Source organism: Venturia canescens, chromosome 1, assembly GCF_019457755.1.
Source record: "Venturia canescens isolate UGA chromosome 1, ASM1945775v1, whole genome shotgun sequence".
In the NCBI taxonomy this organism is placed as follows: Eukaryota; Metazoa; Arthropoda; class Insecta; order Hymenoptera; family Ichneumonidae; genus Venturia; species Venturia canescens.
Window position 1 is genome coordinate 15,761,195 of NC_057421.1, and position 23,114 is coordinate 15,784,308.

Sequence of the window (23,114 nt, forward strand, 5' to 3'; positions counted from 1 at the left end):
TAAAAATATCACGTTCGTACGAATCAAATATGCAAGCCGAGCTACCATAACACCAAGATTTTGAATAATGCGGAGCACGGATAATCGAAGAAAAAAAACAAAACTATCACAGAATATTCCGAAGACTCCTCTGTTTACTCCGCATTGCCAAGGATGGAGAGTCACTCCAGGATGCTCTGATTTGTATTCAGGAAATGTCGTCGATTACTGTACCCACTGAGTATCGCGTACATTGCACAGACGACGCATTATTCCATGGCCAATTGCTCGTAACTGTAAAAACTCTTTTTCGACGAAGTAAAGAAGGACGATAACGAAATTTAATTGATAACACAGTCCTTCCAATTAAATTCTCTCTGGGTAATGTAATCATCGACTATTCCATCCAACATTCAATTAACTCTTATGTGGAAGACAATTATTCCCGGATATCCCTGCTACCTTTTCGCGACTACTATTGTGTTCTGAAACTTTCACTCTTAATTTCGTTTCTGTAGTTCGTGGATAAGTGGCTTTTTAAGAATTCACTTTATTTGAATGAACCGCGGGAACGGAACAGTCAATACGAGTGCTTTCGAAATCGTTTTCCATCGCTGGATACGTTAATTTTTTTTCTCTTATTCCACTTTAATTGAAACACCAGTTTTCGTCGCTTGTATATGTTCACTAACGGAGCATCAAGGGAAAATTAAATGAAATAGTTTCATTTCAATGAACATTGAGTCGAAGAGCAAGCGAAAAGTGATTAAATCTGACACTCAATTTTCGTGATAAACCCTCGATAATTAATTAAATGTCCCGAATTTCATATTGATCGAATTAACAGCTTTGGCAATACTGCCGAAGTTGAAGCAGATGAAAATGAGCCAAATGGGAATGAAAATAGCTCGGAACTGAGGCACATTATTTCTAAACATACATTTATTCGGTTCTAGAGTTACTTTTGTTATTTTTTTTGTTCAATCAACTCCCAAAAAATGCCCAGGCAAGAATATCTTGACTACGTGAAAAATTCGCGTTCTAAGAAGCCAAAAATAGGGATGTTTTATCTCAAATTCCCATAAGCCCTTCTTACGGAACGTGGATGTAGGTTTCCCTTTCCACTGGCTCTTTTTCCAGGAAGGAATTTTCACAGATAAGTCTCCCGGGCACCCGCCTCCCCCAAGCCATAGGGTGCCGAGGGACTGGTAACGAGGCAGTACGATCCTTTTCTACAAACGAAATAAATCTTGTAGCATGATTTCAGGTTTTCTCATATCCAGAAGAGAAAATCTGAGAAAGCGTTTTTACGTATAGAAACGAATTGAATTCGCTGGTCAGAATAAATGCGTTACGTTGGATTTGAATGTTATGTTGATTGACAAAACCCATTTTTTTAGACTAGCAAACTTTTTGAATTTTTTATTCGTCCCAGGTCGAATTTTCGAAATTGAAATCTTTCGCCAACGTGCGTGCGGTCGGGGTTCGAATAAATCAATCCCAGCAGAAACTTTGAAAAAAATTGTGCTGATTCGTTTTTATTTCGAACGGATATAGGTTGACGAAAAATGAACTTTTCGAAATTTACATCTTTTGCCCATTCCGTCAAAAACAAAAAAAAACATGGCCGTTTGGCCGATGGAGAAAAATCGCAGTTTTCTCAATAGACATTTTTTTCATCCCCATAGAGAATGTTTTCGATAAGAATCGCTAAGTTCAACAAAATTTATTAAGTGCAATAAAAGTGTTGTATACTAACGCATCTTTCGGAACAGCATATCCCATGACGAGAGCTGGGGAGCTACGTCTTTTCCTCATGAGGTTCGAACACTTAACTGCCAGAAAAGCTTTTTCGCTTATCAAGGATTCGGAATAGAAAATCCAAGATCGATGGTGGCTGCAAAAATCTTTGAGGGGTAGGATAAATGATTGTTTGATGAATAGGGCTGATTTAATGACTATTCGCAGCCATGGGGTGACATTCTATAGCAATCAATTTAGTCGGGTGTGGATCTAAATTCCGGCAATAAAACGTTAATTTTCATCTGACGGAAGGACAAGTGATTTATCGCAGTTTATCTCATTGATTTCTTCCGGGGAATGTACTGATGAAAGTGAGACTACGGGAAGTGATTAAAAAAAAATTCTATTTTCTAGCTGAAGAAAAAAAGCAAAAAATTATTTTATCGATACAGTTCTGCGTACCTTCTTCGCTGTAAGGCGTGAATGCAGTCGGACAACCGGGCTGAATTCTCCGTCCTTTGTTCGGGAAAAAATCTACAGTACCCGTTATGCGAGTTATGCCATAAAAACCTGCATCAGTGTGGATTATATCGACGAATTGTGCATCCGCGTAAGAGAGATGGCGACCGATAAAGTTGAAAAGCGGACCCGCAGGATCTAGACCTGAGTAAAAACGTAGCACGTAGCATGAGTTTTAAAAAAATATCCAAATTATTGAAAAGGAAATCCGATTTGAAACCACCCCAAAAAACGTTGCTCTTAGCTACTTTTCGAAATTTTTTAAGTACGTTTATTCCAAAACGTAACTGAGCAAATAATGCTGCTCAAAATGCGATTCATACCCGTGATACGTTGAAGTGGAAAATCAACATTTCGTCCGACGTACGCTGAAACATGAGCACCCATCGAGTGACCAACAACGTGAATATTTTTAGCAGGAAAGCCTCCATGAACGATATCATTTAAGGCCTTTGCGACTGTGGTTCCAACCGATTCGACGTTTGTAGCAACCTGGATGTAATTTTCCCGAGCTATGATATTCCAATCGACCACCAATATGTTGTGGTCCGAACGATTGAGATATGCTTAATGATAAAACATGCTGAAGTTATATTTTGTCCTGCCACAGACGCGATTGAACAATGAATCTCGCCGATCGACATTTACCTCCGAAAATAATAAAAAATCGACATTTTCATTTTCACAATTATTGGTCCGATAAATTCGATCTATTTTACCTTCGACAATGGTTTGAACGCTGGTGCTGTTTACGCTTTCCGTAAAACCATGAACATAAACAACCATCGGTTTGTCAACATTTAAATCGAGTGTGAGCGTTTCTGCTTCGTGAATATCCGCATCGACATAATCTTCCGTATTCCTTCTGAAAAAAAAAATATATATATATATGCTCAGTTCTTTATAATTGCTGGGTCAATTTGATAGAAATGTGGTTAAACTTACCCATTGTAGAGACGGAGGAAAATCGACCCTAGTTGCTCCCTCGTAGCCGTGTTGACTGTAACGAAAGTTAATAAGAAAAACGTGCGTCTTCAATTGTCCGCATGGACGTATAATATAATTGGAGAGCTAGATCGAATGCAATTATCGAATCGTAAACTCAATAAAACGAGTGCTCGTACCGTCCCCGTGTAATGGAAAAATACTCGGATTCGATTCAATGTTTTTTCGTACTGAAATTATGATTGATAAAAGAATACTTAAACAGCGGTTCGATTGTTATGAGAAGACAATCAACGGTTGCAAAAGATTGTCATAGAAAAGAGTTTATCGACTCTGCGGTGCAATTCGATTCGAAGCAACGGATGATCGAACTCGTGTTAAACATGGATAAATGTAATCTCTTTTACTTATTTCTTTTACGAACTGCTGCGAAACCGATACAAAGAACAGAACAAAGGAACAGGATTAAAGTAACAAAGACAGGTAGGAAGAGACGAACGGAGCCTCGAAGAGCTATCAAATTAAAATCCACTTTTAATTAAATAATAATCACTTTTTCTCGATAGAAACTCCTAGAGCTTGTACAAATACAATTTCGATGGAAAATGTACTGAAAAGCGGATTTAAAAGAATAAGTAAAATTTGCCAACGTGCGCTTATGAGCAATTTTATTGATATCCGAGAATTGCAAAATGTTTTCAAATTGATACACTTTCGTAAATAAAATTTTAACAATATTTCTTATCACTGTCAATAGTAGTTTCAATTAGTTTCCCCTGTCGCAACAATTGCAAATAGGATCATACCAACTCACCATAAGAAAAAGAATACGCCAGAAGTGCAAGTCTGACTACAGAATACCGTAACCACTTCATGATGACGTTGAATCTCGAATGAAAGCTGAGAACGATATGAGCTCACCAATGTACCCGAGTTGTATATAATCATTCGAGAACGTGCAGCCCCTATCGCAACTTCTTCATTATTCAAAATTATGCATCCATATATTTACGATGCAATTTCGTATCGTGGTCAGCTTACGTTTTTTTTTTAATGGTGGCTTGGTGGGCCTAATAAATAATGAATAGCGGAATAGAGAAAAGAGCGGAAGGAAACAAACGATATCGTTGGAATGAGGAGAGCGAGACGGTTTTGAGTTACCTGATCGGTAAAATAGTGTGGTTTACAGGTTCGTTGAACAATGATACACAAAAGTTTGATTACTTTCGTCGACAGAATATCGTAGCGTTTCGTTCGTCGCAATTGCCAGAAAACCAAATTGTACGCTCCATTCGTAAGTTTATCGAGGATCAACGTTACCTCGATCACCAATGTGCTTCTCAACCTGGTTCTTGGCATTCGTGCTGAAATAGTGAACGACTTCTTCTTCGCTTTTGACTGAAGAAAAATCAACAGGTCACAAGGTTAGACTGGAAACAGTGCAAGGCCAAAGCTATATTGATGATCTTGTTTCTAAGGTTAGTCCAATAGACTTTTGACGTCTATCGTTCTCTAGCTCAGTTACGAAAGTTTAATTTCTCTCTCGCAGGCTGGCTTACGAGATTCACCGAACTCCGGTATACAGTTCCCCTCACTCATTGTCAGCTTTGCGACAAATACCCGGAGGGAGGTAAATTGAAATTTATACTTAACATGCACACTCGTTTTATGCCTATTTATTTTACTTCACTGTTTTATTTAAGAGGATGGATTAGTCGGTATATCGTAACCATGAGTGCGAGAGAGATAGTTGGCTCTGTCAGTCGATTTTTGCCATCGTTCTGCGTAGGCTGACAGAGCCTTTTTTTAATCGATCAAAATGTGTTAAAGAATTTCGATTTCGAAAACTCCAAGTGAGGTTAGTCGACTGATCCATAGTCTTAAGGACTTAGAATCAATGAATTGTATCGTGATGACGATTTATTAGGTTAGAATCTAAAAATAAGTGAAGTAATTTTTTTAAATTACTCCACGTAATTTTCGTAATGCTGCAGAACTATTGAAAGAACAGCCAATATTTTGATTTTTTTAAGAAAATAATCTAAATAATTAATTAAGATTCATTGATTGTGAATTTTTATCTCAAAATAGTACAAAGTAAAATTCTATTTTTTACCACATTTTCAAAGTAGTGAACAGACATTTACGAGACAAGTCTCGGAAGACGGCCATTAACTTTTCAACCTTGGCCAGCCTAATTTAATGCATTTACCGAGATTTATGTCTTGTCCTGATATCCTTTATTGTAATTATGTATCTTAGCGGCAAAACAAATCAGACATGCTTTACGGTGAGCCCCTGTCACAAATTATCGTTCTCTGATTGCTCGGCCGACTTAGCTCCGGTTTTTTCCCCTCCCCGGTCAGTAACACGATCACTTCACCACAAATTCTCACGTTTATGCTTCTCGAGAGCGTGCCTCGAATTATAATATGAAAGAATTTTCTTAAGTTTGCGTATCTGCATATTTATTTAATAGAACTCTATTTAAACCGAAAAATCATTTTCAATACGGCCACGCCTTGTGAAATGTAACGCTAATTATACGATTGCGAAAAAAAAAACCTGGAAGAAAGATGCAAAACTAATGTTTCTGATAATTTGATGGTATTGGTTTAATAGCTTATTATTTTTCTACATTCTTTGACACAACAACAGCCGGTTACTCACTCGGTCAAATAATGTTGTTTTCCAAAACATTTTGAGTCTATTTGCTGAAGGATTATCGACTAAAGCAGAGTAGATGTAGTTACAGATTACGAATCGAAGGTCACAGGGTAACATAAAAATGAAAATTCAACCTGTCCTTGTCTCACCTGTCAACAATGAGAACTGTCGATATTCGTGGGAACAGAAATATGAACAGTGACGGTTTTTTCTCACCCTACAGCAAACTACAAATTTCGCGAGGCTTCACAAAATAAATTATGAATTCTCAATTCATGGAGATATTTTCAGTACTTTTTTTCTAATCCATTTTGGCCTTTCCCCAATATTTCCAAAAAAAATGTCGATTAAACATCCCAATTATGTTAAAATTACGTTTCCCATCATGATCATGACATAAAGCAGCAACGTACGGATCCCGACGAACTAATTCCACGAAAACAAACGCCTAATCCTGACATCCGAAAATTGGAGATTATCCACTCAGTGCCTCGTATCATAGCTTCGATTCTATGAACGTACAAATCCCCATTTGACTTCAAATGGAAAACTCTTGTGTCTGTGATTCGGTATCAGAGTTAACTCTACTGAGCCAAATCTCTTTCCAATAAAGCTTTATAGATTAAGGTTTAGGATCGTACAAAAAACCGAATGTACACACTAGTCGATTTTCTGACAATTTACAAACGAAAATATAAATTTAACGGACCAAAAACTACTCGATAATTTAATAGCGTGCCATTTTCAATGCAATTTAAACGTGTCCAAATCTTGCGATAGCACAGAGATAAAAAAAACCTTGTTCAATTTTGTACAGTTTTTGTAATATTTTAAACTAATTATACAGAGTATTAATTCACCAACATTAATGTGTGTGCGATCAGCGTATCCTTTCGGTGATCTTCCCAGTTAAGGAGCTTCGCCATACACAGAATTCTGCATCAATCAGCGTTAAGCAGTATTTCTCGGTTATTCTAAACTGATATTCAAACTCCTCGTATATGCTTATCTTTCAATGATCTTATCGGACTGAGCGAACCTTGGACACGTATTCATTCCCCTGAACAGACTCGCTCGAACATCTAGTCATAATTGCATGCCCTTTTAATCACTCTACACTTTATATTCTAACTTGAGACATTCATTAAAAAGAATGGTGATGAAGTATGCGGCAGGTCAGGGGTTGGTGCTTAAATCTGGATACTCCGAACTTTGGACGACTCCCTTATGTAATAACTCCCTCGACTGTGTGATTTATACACACGAGCACACACTGTCTTATGTGCAATAAACGGTGGGTATTTAGCCTCCAGCAAGATTATTCGAACCTCTTTTTCTCTTTTCTCAGAAGATGATTTGCTGAGGGTGGGCTATGAAAAAGAAAAATATACAAATACACACAATAGTTTAAAAGACTTAAAACAAAACTGAGGTGTTGAAAAATCAATTGAGATGAAAATATTTTCCCACGTGACTATAAAAACTAGAAATCATGGAGCAAACGATACATCTCGTTCAAGCAGGAAGATCAACGAAGAAGAATTTCGGCTCTGGCGAATGGGAGATAAGGGAAGAAACATGAAGATGACGAAGAAGTGTGGTTGTGTGAAGAGAGTGTAACGCAGATAAAACTGTTAGGACGTAAATCATTATTGATGTCGCTTAGAGTGGATAGTTCTGTAGCGTGATCCACGTAACAATTTGATTCTTCGTCCAACAATTGAAGATTCGCCAGTTATGGCGAATGAGAAAAGCAAGCCTGTTGTTCGAGATCTTCTCCGCATCATCATGAGTGGTTCTTTCTTGTTTGGAAGTACTTCTATTGCCGAAGGCGCAGTATGATTGGATAGGGGCCAAAGTGCGGATGTTATGTATCGTGAGGTTTCCTTTTGGAGCAGACAATGCGCCTGTAGATTTTTTGGGACAATTATGGATTTATTCGGACGTTGAAGCAATGGAATGAAATGCGGGAAGTGAAGGTGAAAAATGAAATTAAGGAAAAAGTTCAAAACAACGACGATGAAATGCGACTTGGTTGAAATTTTTAATAAATTTTTTATTTTCATATCCATTTTTAAGGGGTCTACCCTAATTAGAATTTTCAAAAAGCGATTTTTTTTATTGCATTTTTCGAAAGTATTTAAAAGTATCATATAATAAAATTTTATAACGATCTGAGCAGTCCTAAGTGGAATTTTAAGCGACGTTTACTTGGCTGTCTGAGCACTTATCAAAATTTTACCACATGTTTTTCATGACTATAGCTCTAGCGCATGTCGTACGAATTTTGAAATTTTTAGTGGAACTATTTTTTTCTCAACAACGCAACCCATATTTTTTTTTGGATCTGTCTTCTCCCCCATTTTTCTGTACGAAAACTGAGTAAAATAAATATTGAAAAAAAAAATCATGTACTTTTTTAAGTGTGTGTGTTTTAAGCCTACCGCTTTTTATATTCATATTTGTAATTTACACCGGTCAAAAAAATTCGTGAAAAATCTTTTTTTTTGCCCGTCTAATTAGGATAGACGCCTTAAAGCACTCGAAATATTGCGATTATCAATATAAAAATTTAGAACATGTCGATCTCGAGGAGGAAATTATCGTTGTTCAGCCACTGAATGTTTATTCATTCGAGAAAGGCACTGCCTCTACAAAAAGTATCTCGCATTGTAGGAAAATATAAACGATAACTACAGATGAACTGACAAATGAGTAAATCGTTATGGTAGACACTCGACATTTATGCGACAATTTCTCTTTGTAGCGAGTTGGGTCAGCACGACTATTTCTACTCTCAAGAACAGACGGGAAGTAAATAAAGAGTGAGAGGTAGAGCTAAATCCTTGGGGCCGGAATTTCATGGTGGTTTATATGATGGGCAGAGGGTGCGCATCGGTTAGGTATGTGCTTATCCTAAGTTTGAGGCTATAGTCTCGAAGGGGATTTGTATTCGCACATTTTGCACTGACAAAGGAGCGGTTACCGAACCTTACGCTCCCCTCGTGGTCACTTCCACAACAGTCACGAATTACGAGGCAATCAGACGATATTTATTTCACACGCAAGCCTGCCTGTCATTTTTATTTTCTTCATTATCGTTTTGATTCATCTCTCCGGTCCTCATCACTTTTCGGTTTATTTATAGGCTTTTTTTCTCATAGCCCCCCGCTCGGTCCCTCGGTCCTAGTAGAGTTTCACTGAAAATCCTGGCTAAGTGGAAAATATCGAAGGTTTGTATATAAAAATTTTTTTTCCAACCCTTCGTATATTTACTTTTCGAGCAACGTTCAACCGCCACGACATTGTACGGTCTCACGTACCCAGGCAAAGTGAAGAATATCGCCTCAGCATGAAATTCCACAATGTTGTTCGTTGGGTTCGTTTTTCGATGTATTTATGAGCCCGTAAATGGCGTCGAGGAAAAAAACTCGCTTCCCACTCGGGCACGTAGAATCAAGAATATATGAGCCAGTGGACGCGCTACCAAAAAAAATCTGCCTACCCCATTCAACAATTGAATTCTGCTTATAAATTGTTTCCCAGCTGCTTTAATAAATATCCTCCGAGAAATAAAAAAACTCATCATCCTTTCTATCCTTTGTCTCGTTCTTTGGATTCAAAAGAAATGCTACATCCCAGTCACGTACGTACCTATCCAATATGTACGAAAACAAAATGAAAAAACAAGCGATGCAGGGAGATACATTGAATGGTGTCATACAAATTTCTCTTTTCTCACATTCGCGTGCAGATATATTTCTGTCTCCGTTTACAAATATCACGAGCCTGTAATTCATCTGGACGAAATTCTGGTGAAAAAAGCCCTTACCTTCGGGATATTCATGAACGTACTGTACGAATTTATACGCAATTTGAAGCTCGTTCAACGATTCACATAAAACATCGCAAAACGAATGCGAAACGCACCGAAATGTTACTCGATCGTTAGTAATAAAATGTGGGTGCTTTTTTTCATTTTCAATTGAATATTTTTAGTAGAGAGTACACAAAAATTCTTGGAATGCAAATGAGCGGCAAAAGGGAGTAACGAATTGAGTGAATGAGGCGAATCATGGCTCGAATGAATAAGTCATTTTCCGCATGGCGTCAAATGGGGATCGGAGAAAAAAAGGGAATTTTATTCGTATTCAAATACAGGATTTCACAATAAATCGTAACTACGGTGTGGTTTCTATAAATGTCATTGCGGTGATTTTATGAGCATTGCGTCCGCAACATACAATAAGAGGATGTAAAATCACAGCGTGGAAACTTCAGTACAAACTCACTGTCGATGTGTTCCCTCCTCTCATTATTTTCATCTCATTATTTTCATTTCTCAAGATTCCACGATGATATCACCGTTGTTAAAATCGCTGTTTAGGCATGCTCCAAATATAGTCCAACCTCAGCCAGATTGTTTCATCGAAAGAATAACAAACCCTTAAAGAACGAGAGCAGTAAAAAGACGCTCCAAAATTTTGTGCGAATAACTCTCAACACCCGAAAAACAATATTCTACAGAGATCAGTTTTTTTCTGAGATTGGGATTGAAAACGAGATTTATTTTTATTCCGAATACTGATTGTTTGGTCGGGGCCATTCGGTATTCGTCGAATTTCAATATCCCTCTAACAAAAGAAGTATTGAATGAAATTCTGCTCAAGCGTCATTACCAATAATTTGTATCTTTTTAACTAGCAACGTCCAGGAATTTCGAATGAAACATTCCGATCCATTCGGTGCATTTGTACCGAGTCACTTGAATAAAAAGAGTGCTCTAAAAGCACGATTCGCGAATACACCGGAGTATTTACAAACGTTGTGCTGCAATTGCAATATATGGCGCGTGACACGTTTTTTGTTCCTCTCAATCGAGCATGGGCGTTAAAGCGAAACGAGCAGCGTGGCTTGGGGTAGATAAAAAGGGAAAAAAATGTTAGTCTAGAACAGATCACTTATGTGAAAAATGTCGAGAGGCGATGGGGACGATTATATATGGAAAAATGGCCAATTAATCATTCAGGGGTGCTGATGGCTGAGCTGCATATTTGGCTTGACGTATCGTGAGCCAAAAAAATCATACTGGTCTTTACAGTGAGCTCTTCTATTTTTGTCATTCGAGTCATGAATTTATTTATTACGTTTGTTTTCCTCCATTTTTCGAGAAAACGATCGAGCTACATTGTTGTTGGGTACAAAACTGATTTGATTCAAACTAAGGCCGGCCACAGAATTATTTTTTTTAACTTCTGCAAGCAAAAATGGACTTGGCAACGGTTCAAGAAGAATCGATCTCCGATGGGCTTGATGCGGAGAAAAGAAGGGTTCTCGTAATGGAATATGAAAAGTCGTGAATCGGGGTAATAAAAAGATTCGAAGGAAATAATATAATGGCGTGATCAGACAAAGATGAATGGAGGCAGGAAAAAAGTGAACTTTCAGTGCGCGGAAACGCAGAAAACGATACAGAAACTCGAAGGCCTTGAAAAATATGCGGAAGAAATGGTCGTAGTGATCTCGGAATTGAAGATCAAACGGGACAATGTGACGATGAGCTGTGCTTTCACACACATGCTTGCATTCAGACGGAAATCTCGCAGAGATTGAGTTGGCTCTTCGGGAAACGGTTTCTCCGTTTTGCTTTGAGGCTGCAAAGCTTTAGAACGATGGCCAATGTTTCTCTTCGTTCCTATTGATGCTGATTCTCTTTTGGTGGCGAATATCCTTCAGTCTTTCCCTAAACCCTTTACGAATTTTCACAGAATTACTTCATCTGAATATGGCAAAATGGCAACCTTCAAATTGTACTATTAAAGTACAAAGTATGTAATAAGAATATTTTTTTCTCCTTATTTCAATGCCCGCTCCAATGATAACAGCGGATCAAGAAGTCAGAACTGTTCGCTCACGATTGAGGGATGATTTCCGAAATTTGCGGACGGAGACGAAATTGACTGGCAGGATAAAACTTATTATTCATTCGTGGAAAAAGTATGTGAAAGTAAGAAGGAACTGAAACGTTGGAACAAGGGGTGTTCGTGAGTAAAGCCTTAAAGCGGAGCGCTCGCTCGAGACGAATCGATGTCGATTTTGCTGAGATTCACCGAAATGAATCTTAGCAAAATAGTGTATACAAAATGAAGTTCTCTAATCTAATATTTTGGTATTTTCCCCATATCTTGGCGAATACTTTTAGGAACAAAAAGTTTATGAGATTAAAGCTATTGCATCAGGACGTGAGCAAAACTGTCGTAAATCTTGAAAAAGTTGAGCTGCAGCAGCTCAAATCACCGTGGTCTCATCGCTTTACCCACTTTGCGGTCTCATAAAATATTAAACTCCTGTCGCTTCGGTTTCCGCAATTCAAAATGTGACAACCTTAACGCAAGAAGCTAACTCAAACACAACTTTTCGCTTTCCTGAATTGCAAGCTTCACAACACTATCGGGATTCCGGGTTTTTTTGCCATTCGAACTTTTGATCACTTTTTTCTGGGCATTTGTCGATTTATTTATATCGCAAATGGGTATTCATTGTATGCCATTAGATATTGAAACTGAAAAAATGTCCCTTTTTTTCGGTTTCATTCATTCGTTCTTTTGACAAGAACTCAAATTCAGTTTTTTTATCGGACACTATTGTTTCCAGTGTTCGAGTTAGAAATTCCCAAAATTCTCGGTGTCCGTAACTGTGTAGTCAGATCCTGTTTCGGTGGTGGACGATATCTTGGATGTCTGGACACTTTTTCGGCTCTATAAACGCTCTGATTCCGGATGCCATGCAATGTCCACACGAATGGAAGGAATGAAAGCGTAATCTGAATCCTGACGAATACATCATTCGATACTGGAAACTCCAGTGAGAAGCTTAGCAGAATTTTCACGTGGCAGAGATAAATGTTCGGTCCCACATGCAAAAAACAGCCGGGACAGTTCTCTTACATTCCTTTTTACGCCACTGAGTTACTTTACTTTTCACGTTTTTCGAACGATTCTTTTTTTAACTTTAAAAGCTCTCGACGTTGTGACTAATTAGGGGAAATTTTCAGTGGAAAAATTGCCGAGAAAAGCGATGTTTTTCATCGTTTTTTATATAAATTTGTTTTACGAGAATTCCAAATACGATTCGCCAGTATCAATTTACTTTTTTCCATAAGCGATAAATTCCTCGACACTGCGGACGAAAATCGCACTGTTGAAATGATCGTTTAATCGCCGACCTTTGCGATATGAAAAAGAAGGCGATTCATTTTTTATCTCGCTGTACCAGCTGACGATGCTAAGGGCCCATTCGACTGTGGAGAAAGGAAATTACGATTTCGAGTGTGGATCGAAAGTTGAGATTACGATTGGCGTATTATTAGTAGAAGGGAAAATGGTCGTTCGTCGGGGTTATTCGAGCAAAGGGTAGTTAGCGTTGACAAGAGAGCAGAAAGGAACGAAGGGTGCGAGCTGAAAAGCCAGTAATCATGATTGGATTGCATGGCACCAGGGAAATGACAAAACTCGACAGCGAGTTCTCTTTAGACTCTAAAGGAACCTTAACCTTTCAATTAGATCGTTCGAACCAAACCTACTATTCAGCAGCTATATCAGACCGAGGTTTGAGAAGCAAAGCTTCTGAGATTCCTCTCACGAAATTATGCTCGCAATATTGTTTCAACAATCATCTTACTAAACCTATTGGACTGGTATTCGTTATTTATGTCCAATAATATTCAAAGAGAGGCGCTGACGAAGAAGGTTTTAAAGTGAATGTCAGGAGCACTCGAAAATATTAGCCCCCTTCTCTTTAATTATACAAAGAACAAAAGCCCTCCAATCTCTCTGAACGACATTTCATCGAAACTTTACGTCGTTCAAAAAAAAATGGAACAAATTGTGAAAATACTTTTTTTCTCAATATATGACAACAAAATGTTCTTGCTTAAAACCATACATGAATAGATTCAAAGTTCTCTTTTGAAATATTTATGATATTTTTTTTCGCAAATGATAATATTTTTTTCGTTCCAGATGATCAAGATGATGATGACAGTCGTGATAGCCTTTACAGTCTGTTGGCTGCCCTTCAACGTACTCACAGTAAGTACTGTATAAATCGCTATCTACTGTAATACGTGAAAATGAGAATATTGCTTCACAACCGTGACTTGTCTACTTCTCAACAAACTATTTTCAACATGTTAATTCAATATAAGTTTTATGCTAATACTATCGCATTTCAGAAGATAAGCCCGTCTCTAGGGCTCAAACCGTTTGTGCATGTAAATTCTTCTTGAATAAATAACTGTTAAAATGATCTCGTTTTCTGTGCAGAGAAATTTTGTGTAATCTGAAATGAAATATCAAATTGATTAGAATACCGTGATTAAGTCGAACATTCATTGGACATTGATCCGGAGCAAGACTAAGCTCACACGAGAAGAGAATCAACACGAATCTCGTGTGAGAAGATGATGTACTGTGTCTTGCTCCAAGTTAATACTTTAAGACTTTTTGGATGAGATATCACGAAATAGTTGAGGCAATTGGTTTTGAGAAATTGGAGAAGAAAATTCACCACAAGATTAATTCAAATCGAGAATAACACGAGCGATCGATTGAATAGAGTCTAGAGGTTGTCACACATAAACACACCCACAAACGATGTAATATCGATCCAACACAAGAAAAAATGATAAAGCAAAGATGTTTAGATTACCTGATGAAATCCTGACCAAATGTAAATCAAGCACAAACCAACCTTGATCACTCGTTAGCTCGATTACACAGATATGCGCAACGTTGATCACCACAAGAACTCACCTTCTCGAGTCCGCGCAACTTCAATACAAGTTTTTGAGTAAAGAAGCAAATAGAATTGTAGTAATCGATATTAGGTGAATTAATTGAATCTTCCGACGATGAATAAACTTTATGTCTTGTTACTTCGGTCGTTGAAAAAACAACTGTCTCCAAGTAAACATAAAACCTTCACCTCGTTTGTTCTTTTATATCTATTGTTTTTCATATTAAAGTGAACTGCCAGTCAAAAGAAAAAACAGTCGAACAGTGACTATCTTCACGGCCGGAGTCAATCGATAAAACCAAAACTCAATTCAAAACCAACTCGGATCATCAAACGAACAATTTTTTATTCTTTTTTATAACATTTTAAACAATAACACAAAGTTTATTCAATGAGTTTATTAAGTAAAATATACGACTCTAAAAGAACGAAACGTTTTCATTCGAGCTTCGTAAAGTGACTGTAATATATTCATTTTGAGGTAGCAAAATATTACCATCAATTTATTTAAAGTGTAGCTCATGCTACACCTTGATAATTGCGTTTTCGTATTCTTCGTATTTTACACGGTAGAAAATTATGAATAGACGGCTAAGAAAATAGGTAATGTCACGGAGGTAAATGCAATTGCGTCACATCACGAATGCTGGAACCCTTTCGGCTCTCAGGGTAAACGTTTCCATTTTGAAGTCCACAAATTTTGTGCGTTGCAATGCAATTCGGGATTTTGAATTATTGTCTGTATAATCAAGTGCAGGAGTGAGCGATGGGACTTTGACCGAACGAATTTCATTCTGTTTATGCAGAAACGAGGAATATAGAAATAAATTTAACACAAAATGGTCTTTTCAAACATAGCAATTTTACGATCAACTGCTTTCATACAAATGCTCATCGTTGTTGGTGATAAAGAGACTGAAAATGGTCTCCGGTCTTTGCTTCTCTTTTCAAGAGAATTCAAGAGAAAAGTGTATTGAAAAGACGTGGCTGCACCCGGGACAGAACAGACGACTTTAAGATTACAAATTCCGGGGCAGAATTGACTCTCTGCAACTAAAGATAAATGAAATTCAGAAATATTCACTCCAAACTCATACCAAGTATTCATTTAAATTTTCTAATTTGCTTATTTTTATAAATTTCCTCATTTTTTGTAAAACTCATCGTTAGAAGCAACTGGGGGTACCAATCGAAGTTCTAATTATTAAGGGATTACTTTTTATAATTACTAATGTAATGATAAAAACCAGGTCAAAATCTCGGTTGAACTATTTTTAATATTTATTATTCAAATTCGAAATTGGAAGCTCTTTCAATTTCATCCAAAAATGATTATTTTTTGTTAATAATACAATTGAGTAAAATTCCAATCAATGTTTTTCATCAAATAAATTCGAATCATCGCAAAAATATACTTTCCGATTTAACCAAATTCGAATTCGGATTATTAAAATCCTGCTGGATAAAACAGCGCTGTTTGAAAAGAAATATTAGAAGTAAGATTCGCCCGGCAAAATGAAAGTACTTTGGCAAAAATGCTGAAGCTAATTCAGAGCCACTTACGTCACGCATAATGAAAAGTAAGCGTGAACTTCCACAGTCTTGCATATAGTCAAGGCAGGGCAGCACTCGGGGCAGCATGAAAAGATGAGCCAGAGTTCGCTCTGCTTATAAAAAAATGGGGCAACACGGACCCAAGCATTCGTCTTATTTTTTTTTGTTCGATGCAAAGGAAACCGAGTGGCCTCAGGAACCGTTTCTCGGCTCCCATTCCCCCATTTATTTTTTCGTGAAACTCATATTTCACACAACTTCAACGCCTAAAATCGTCAAAATCATCAATGGAGCACTTTTTTCTGAGGAAGAATCAACGTGACCTATTAATTTTAACAAAAGAGAGAAAACGAGCATTGCTAATGAACTCTGGGGCAAGAAAATAATTGGAAATTAAAGAAATTAAATAGTGAGCCATTTTGCCCCACCTTCCCTCCGCCCCAATGGAGAGACAGTTTTGAGTTAGCGAAGCTGTATGCGAATGTCCTCCGAGGATTTCTCTGGAAATGCGCATCGTCATCGTTTTAACACAAAACTCATACAAGTTTCGATACATAACGAATTTCCCCCAAGACCTTTCCTGGAGCTGAGAGTGGGAGGAAAGTAAAATTATGGTACAAAAGGCACAAGAAATAACAAAGTCACGAGGAATAGCCATTAACACTATTTAATTGAGAATTTATTCAAAAATTCTTCGATTCATATTTGTTTTTTCTTTCCCAATCTACAGACTACAAATTCCAGTAAGAATTCATAAAACCCTCTCACAAGGCGAACAACAAACGAAAGTGATTTAAGAAATTGAAATTGACTAGTCAAGGGGATAATTTTATACGAATTCCGTAACTTTATCGCTTTCCAACTTTTCGAATGATAAACAAGTCTCAATGCCTGGGCGAGTAATTGTCTCCTCCGATCTCAATGAAACTCATCGTGGCACGAATAATCCTCGTACTTTGTCGCCCTTCAATGGAGTATGCATTTCGAGTGAACGAGTCCATTCAATTGAATGAGTGAAATAATACCGAGTGGGGAGGAAATCAATAACAAGGAATTGGGTTTATTGGAGCTCACTATTCTTCGTTCATGATTCGTCACGAGAGTATCGAAAAACAAACTTTGTTTATGAACTTGCAAGTATTTGCTTCCACTTGACTTGGGTTCGTTTCTTTTTTCATATAACAAAAAGATGTTGGAAATAACTTGAACAATAATATTCTCTTTCCCAAAGTTTTGTAAATATATCGAGAAAAGAAACACGAAAGTGTAAACCGTACTACGCGGATGTTCGGATAAGGGAGCTAATGCAGGAAGGGGTTGAAAGGTTAAAACATCGTTGTTAAGAAGCTCAAATTACGAGGAAGAGGGAGGTTTTTAACGGTGCTGGGAGAGCCAAATGGATCGTCGACGATAGTGGCTAAATACTAAAATCCCGTAGAGGATCCTGTTCGTTGAAGCTCGGAAAGCACGGAAGAGCAATGATATTTAGTTTGGAATAACACGATCAATCAAACTTTCCAGGAATTCATTTTTTATTTGAAACGACAAAATAGCATTCCCACTTGAGCGTATCGATCAAATTTTGACTAAACTTTACTTTATGCACAAATTTTGAAGAATTTCAAGCTAAACGAAGAACGAATGCTGGTTCTCAGGTCCTTTGATCCTCTTTGATGAGCGAATATTGGGAAGGTTTAACGTCGAAACTTTAAGGGGGTTTCCCCTGACAACAGTGAGAAATTGGTCCCTTGTAGTACACGATTTTGTCAAGCACTTGCTTTCATGGTACAATTTTTTCGTTTATTTCTCCCCATCATTACTTTGAATAAACTGTTAACAGCAGTTCCCTTAAATTGAGCAATCGATATCAAAACCATAGCTACTAAACGAGCAGAGTTCTTTCACGAATCTAACATTCATATGCAGTTATAGTTTGGTAATTATTCGGAAGTGAGTCTCCCTTTTTATAGGCAGGCCTAAAATTTTTTTAATGCATGCCATATAGTGAAAACCCATCATAGTTAAGGTCGTTGTGGCGGCACGTGACCAGGAAAACCAGACTTTTTATTTACGATTTTACAAAATTTTTTTTAGTCAACTTCAAGAAAGTGACACTCCGCAAAGGAATAATTGTCAAAAATTCATTTGCCATGAATTTATCATGATATTCGATAAGCATTACATAATAATGACGTATGAATTGAACACGATTAATTTCTCTCGAGTTCTCGAGTTTATAAAGGGGGTTGTTCCTCAGATAATTAACATCAGGAATGAAAGTTGGGACAATTACCGTGAAAGAGGCGTTAACGAGTTTATAAAGCTGGCGATAAATTAATCCAAATGACGATTCGCTTAACGCGCCTTTCATAATCTTTCACTATACGAATTTAATTGAGGATTTAATCGAATTTAAAACCCTGACTAGTCGTAATAACACGCTATCATGAAATATTAAACGATTGACCCAAAAGAGAATCTCAACAGAAAAATAAATCGTTTTTTCATGCAATTAAACAGTAAAATTCGGCACGAAAACTTATGTGGTTTTGATGATAACGTCATAAAAGGAAAATTAATCGAAAGAAAATAACGTACGGTTCCATTTAATCGCAACGTCACTTGTTTATCCCGATTCGTCGATTCTTGTTGACTCAGATCGACTACGATCGCTAATAAAATAAAAAGCTGCTTTTCAATCGCTATATTCATCTGTTCGATCCACAGTGACTAAAAAACCAGAGCTGGGGAATGAGAAGAAACGACAGGGAGAGACTGAAGTAATAAAAACTTTTGGTAAACAGCCAAACATTTAGTTCGAATTTACTGTGATTTCTGAGTTGGAAACATTATGAAGTTTTATTATACATTCCAGTGTATAATACAGTGCAGATTCTCTTTGGATGTCCATGCACACGAATGTTCATAACTTTTTTCAAAAGTGATGTTTACATCGACAGTCTATTTAATTTCTCTTTCATCGTTGTTATGAAATACATTCCTTTCTAACCAACAACTTTGATCAATGGTAAAAAACGAGTTCTGTTTGGTGTAAATGAGTTTTTGTCAGACATTAAAAAAACGGAGAAACCGCAGGAGAAACGCAGGATGTCGATCGAACCAAGTGGAGTGGAAATGAATTCGATGTTCCATTCCACTACGAGCGTTTATATTTACCACAAATATTGATAAATAAAAATAAACCAATAGCGATTTTGTGAACAGAGCAAAAACGTGCTTTGAACATCAGAGGATTGCTGATGAATCATACGTTGAATAATCCATTTATACACATCCAATTGCTTGGTTCAATTGAAGGATGCATGAATTGATTTCATAAATTCATCATTTTCACGCAGCTATTATACCACATATTCGCGCTTTGTTTACTCGTTCGCTTTCAATCAGTTGAATTTTGAGAAAACTAATTGAACGCGAATTCTTCATACGATTTGAAGATAACGCGGTGGCTATCGACAAATAAATATGTTCGTTTCATTTTGAAATTTAGAGTAAATGCTGATTTACTTAATTCGGGGAATAAAATGCTGGCCCAGAGTCGCAGTAGTGACTCGGGGATGCATCTACTTTAATAATGTCGAAGTAAGACTTTGATTATTATAAGTGCAGGAGTATGAAAGTAACAGTATCATGAATGCCTTGAAATATAAATAAATTAATATCAAGAAAACAAAAAAGAGAAGAATCAACAGTCGTGATCAAACTCTTATATCACGAACATGTCACGCTTATAATTAATCAATCAAATGATTATTTAAAATAAATATATCGCCTCTCAATATTTATTGATTAAACTTACGAATATAGTCTATACAAGATCTTTTTTTTTCTTTCGTTCCGCGTTATATGCTCATCCTGAAAACTCTTCGATGCACGTCGATACTCTTTACTTTTTCTCGTCATTTTTACTGAAATTTTCATTTCCTCCTTACCGCCGTCCCCATTATATTTCGTACCGAGAGTTTATTTTACTTCCTTACAGAGCCAATTCTATATTCAGAAAATACTGAAAAATGTAGAAGTCATTTCTAATAAATCTATCACTGAAATTAAACAAGCATGAACGATCAGGTCGATAGAATATTCCAATCGCTTGACCGGAATCATTTGCACTAGAACGAATAAATTTCCAATGTTTACTGTATTTTGGATTCAATCGAACCCCGTAATTTCTATTGTTTCAGCTCGTGTTGGATAACAACAATGAGAGGGTGAACAATTGGAAGGGTTTGCCATTTGCATGGACTGCTCTTCACTGGCTTTCAATGTCTCACTCCTGCTACAACCCTGTTATATATTGTTGGATGAACGCACGATTTCGAACCGGCTTCATAACAGCTCTTTCGAGGCTGCCGTGTGTCCGGAAGCTTTTCAACGATCCGAGACAAGGAACTTACAACACGAGCATGGCGGGAATAGCGTTAACGGGTAAATTATATATTCCAATCGGTATCAACGTATTAAAGGAAATAAAATTCATTATACGCTCCTTCGGATAAGCGACGATGTTTTACAACGAATTGGAGACAAAAAATTCTAGGGAATTAATTCATTTAATTAATTTTCCAATCCAGAATCATTCCGCTTCATAAATTAGTCGTAAGATAATTAAATTGAGTGAGCATCGTGGAAATGAAATGAACAGGTAAATGAAAAATTCCTGTCGATATTTGGAAATGATAATTCCGAAAGAAATCACTAGAATTTTACGAAGTTTGCACAATCGATTGGAGACCAAAAAAAATCATTGAATGTCTCAATAAAAAATCATTTCACTTGATAGATTATTATTTTCCGGAAATTAGGGTTTTGAAAAGATATTAAAAATTATCGCACCATCGTGCCATATTTCCATCACCATAAATATAAATTTTCACGGTATTCGCTTATTTCATCCCGTTGAAGGCTGAATCGAGTTATAATTGAATTTTAGGATTCGAGGCTGGAAATCACTCGGTTTTGCGACGTATTAACACGTGCACGACTTACGTCAGCGTAAAAAAAAAAACGAACGGCAGTCACGGTGTGCCAGTGAGAAGTGCGAGCTTCCGGAACACGGAAACTATTCGCACTGTCCAACGTCCTTTGGAACGTCATTTCATACGTCTAGATTGTCAGAACGAAGAACAAATGTGAGAGCGCCGAAAATTCACGTGATTCCCTACCGACGGTTAAGAGCTCCGTTGAATATCTTTTTAGCGAGAAATACTCTTAAGTTAAAGTGCACGATAAGGAAAAACAAAGGTTTAGACCTTCGAGTCATTGTACAAATGGAAACTCACGACAAAATGTGTTTCGTGATCGATACAAAGCGAGAGTTCCTTCAGTTCTTTAAGTTATTTTTCTATTTATATTTTTTTACGTGACCATTCTCTAGTCTCCAATCGCCAAATGTGATTTGAGTACCAAAGATAAATATTTAAAGGCCAATAAAATTATTTAGTTAAGTTTTTATACGTGAAATCATTAAGTCTCAGTTTGAATTGTCAAATGAAGATTAGAAAAAAAATTAACCAAAAGTTATTCTTGGGCCTAATAATGTTACACAACTGAAAGTGAGACAAATTTTACATCGAAGAAAAACTTAATATTCATCAACTTGTTCGGTAATGAATCTAAATTATGTGCGAATATTCAATAAGATATGCAATTTGTATGTATAAATAAATAGTTATGAAATTGTGTAGTTTTTTTACTCCCATATACAAAACAAACTTTCACTTTTATTATTTAAGAGTAAATGGTTCTTGAGGGCTTGCACGTACCAGGGCCAGCGAAAAGAATCAGATTTTGAATCGGTTCTTTATCAAAAATATAAATCACGAATGAATACCAGAAATCAATAAAAGTTGGCAAGGGTAAAATGTTTTGTTTGTCTTAATTATGAAAAATGTTTTACAGAATTATTAATTATGTGTGTGTGTGTGCACAAGTCCTCAAATGAGAAAAAAATGAAATTACAAAAATATCTATTTAAGAGTGAAAGCGTAAAAAGTGAAAAAGGTTAACATACGAATATATTTTCTTCAAGTAATTGGGAACCTCGAGCAACACGCGAAATAGTCCAGAGAGAAAAGCGAAATGACTGAATTTCAAGAAATCAACGAATGTTAAATTCTTTTTTATTCTAGCAGGAACGTATCAATTTTTTAACTATCTGTGACACGACAATTTCGATGAATCATCTTCTGAGAATCATGGATATTAAAAAAGTTATTGTTTTGTTGACGTCGATGAAATGGCTCATTGAATTTTGGTTCGAAAGTGGTCGAAAGATTGTTTTTTATGACGATTATTTTATATACCACGATCAAATTGAATGTATTAATACTCATTATTTATTTTATGATTTTATACCAATATTGAAATGGCACAAAAAAATGTTATACAAAAATTCGGGAGATGGAAAGAAAAACATCACGATAAGTGGATCAACTTTGTGGGGTATAAAAATTAAATGTATAAATATTGAAAAATAGGATCCCCGCATTATTTTTGTTCTGGATTGTGTCTGAAAATGTTCACAGACACGTAGTTGGTTGTGCTTATCTGCAGAACTTTGGTGCACTCTCTATATTCATTGAGTGATTACAGAAATCGTAAATAGATAAAAAAAAGCGACGTCATCACTGATCGTAAAATCTACATGTACATACAAACGATAGATGTGCTGTATAAACTCCTTGCAACTTTTGTTTGTGTATTCACGCGAATGTTGACGCGTGTTATATATGCTAAAGCGCAAATTCGTTCAACTCTGAAGGGTGCAACGAAAACATAATAATAAAATATTTGTACAATAATCAAAAGAGGTTTGCCATTTTTTACGAGCATCTCAAGAGCATTGAGAGTCACGATGGAGCAGAAGCAACTGAAACTTTCTCGTCTTA

At 36.7% G+C, this 23,114-nt stretch overlaps 2 protein-coding genes across 3 annotated transcripts in view; one reads left to right on the forward strand and one right to left on the reverse strand.

Moving 5' to 3' along the window:
• RYa-R (RYamide receptor) overlaps window positions 1-23,027 on the forward strand; it is a 46,450-nt gene extending 23,423 nt beyond the window's left edge. The window contains exons 5-7 of the mRNA XM_043411333.1: window positions 13,875-13,943; window positions 20,409-20,652; window positions 21,158-23,027. Coding sequence (XP_043267268.1) covers window positions 13,875-13,943; window positions 20,409-20,652; window positions 21,158-21,360 — 516 coding nt within the window. The 3' untranslated portion in view covers window positions 21,361-23,027. The remainder of the gene's footprint in view (window positions 1-13,874; window positions 13,944-20,408; window positions 20,653-21,157) is intronic.
• LOC122406134 (lipase member H-like) lies at window positions 904-22,329 on the reverse strand. Of its 2 annotated transcripts, none has more exons than XR_006259923.1 (9): window positions 22,238-22,329; window positions 4,348-4,584; window positions 4,001-4,256; window positions 3,187-3,241; window positions 2,961-3,106; window positions 2,565-2,807; window positions 2,185-2,385; window positions 1,739-1,876; window positions 904-1,211 (listed from the first exon to the last, which is right to left on the reverse strand). XR_006259923.1 is itself a non-coding variant. In XM_043411386.1 (9 exons), the coding sequence occupies exons 3-9, from the start codon at window positions 4,059-4,061 to the stop codon at window positions 1,130-1,132; spliced, it is 936 nt and encodes a 311-aa protein (XP_043267321.1). In that variant the 5' UTR covers window positions 4,062-4,256; window positions 4,348-4,584; window positions 22,238-22,326; the 3' UTR covers window positions 904-1,129. The 2 variants fall into 2 exon arrangements, 1 of the variants encoding a protein (XP_043267321.1); XM_043411386.1 differs by having other exon boundaries at window positions 1,739-1,886; window positions 22,238-22,326.
• Window positions 23,028-23,114: the final 87 nt, after the last annotated feature.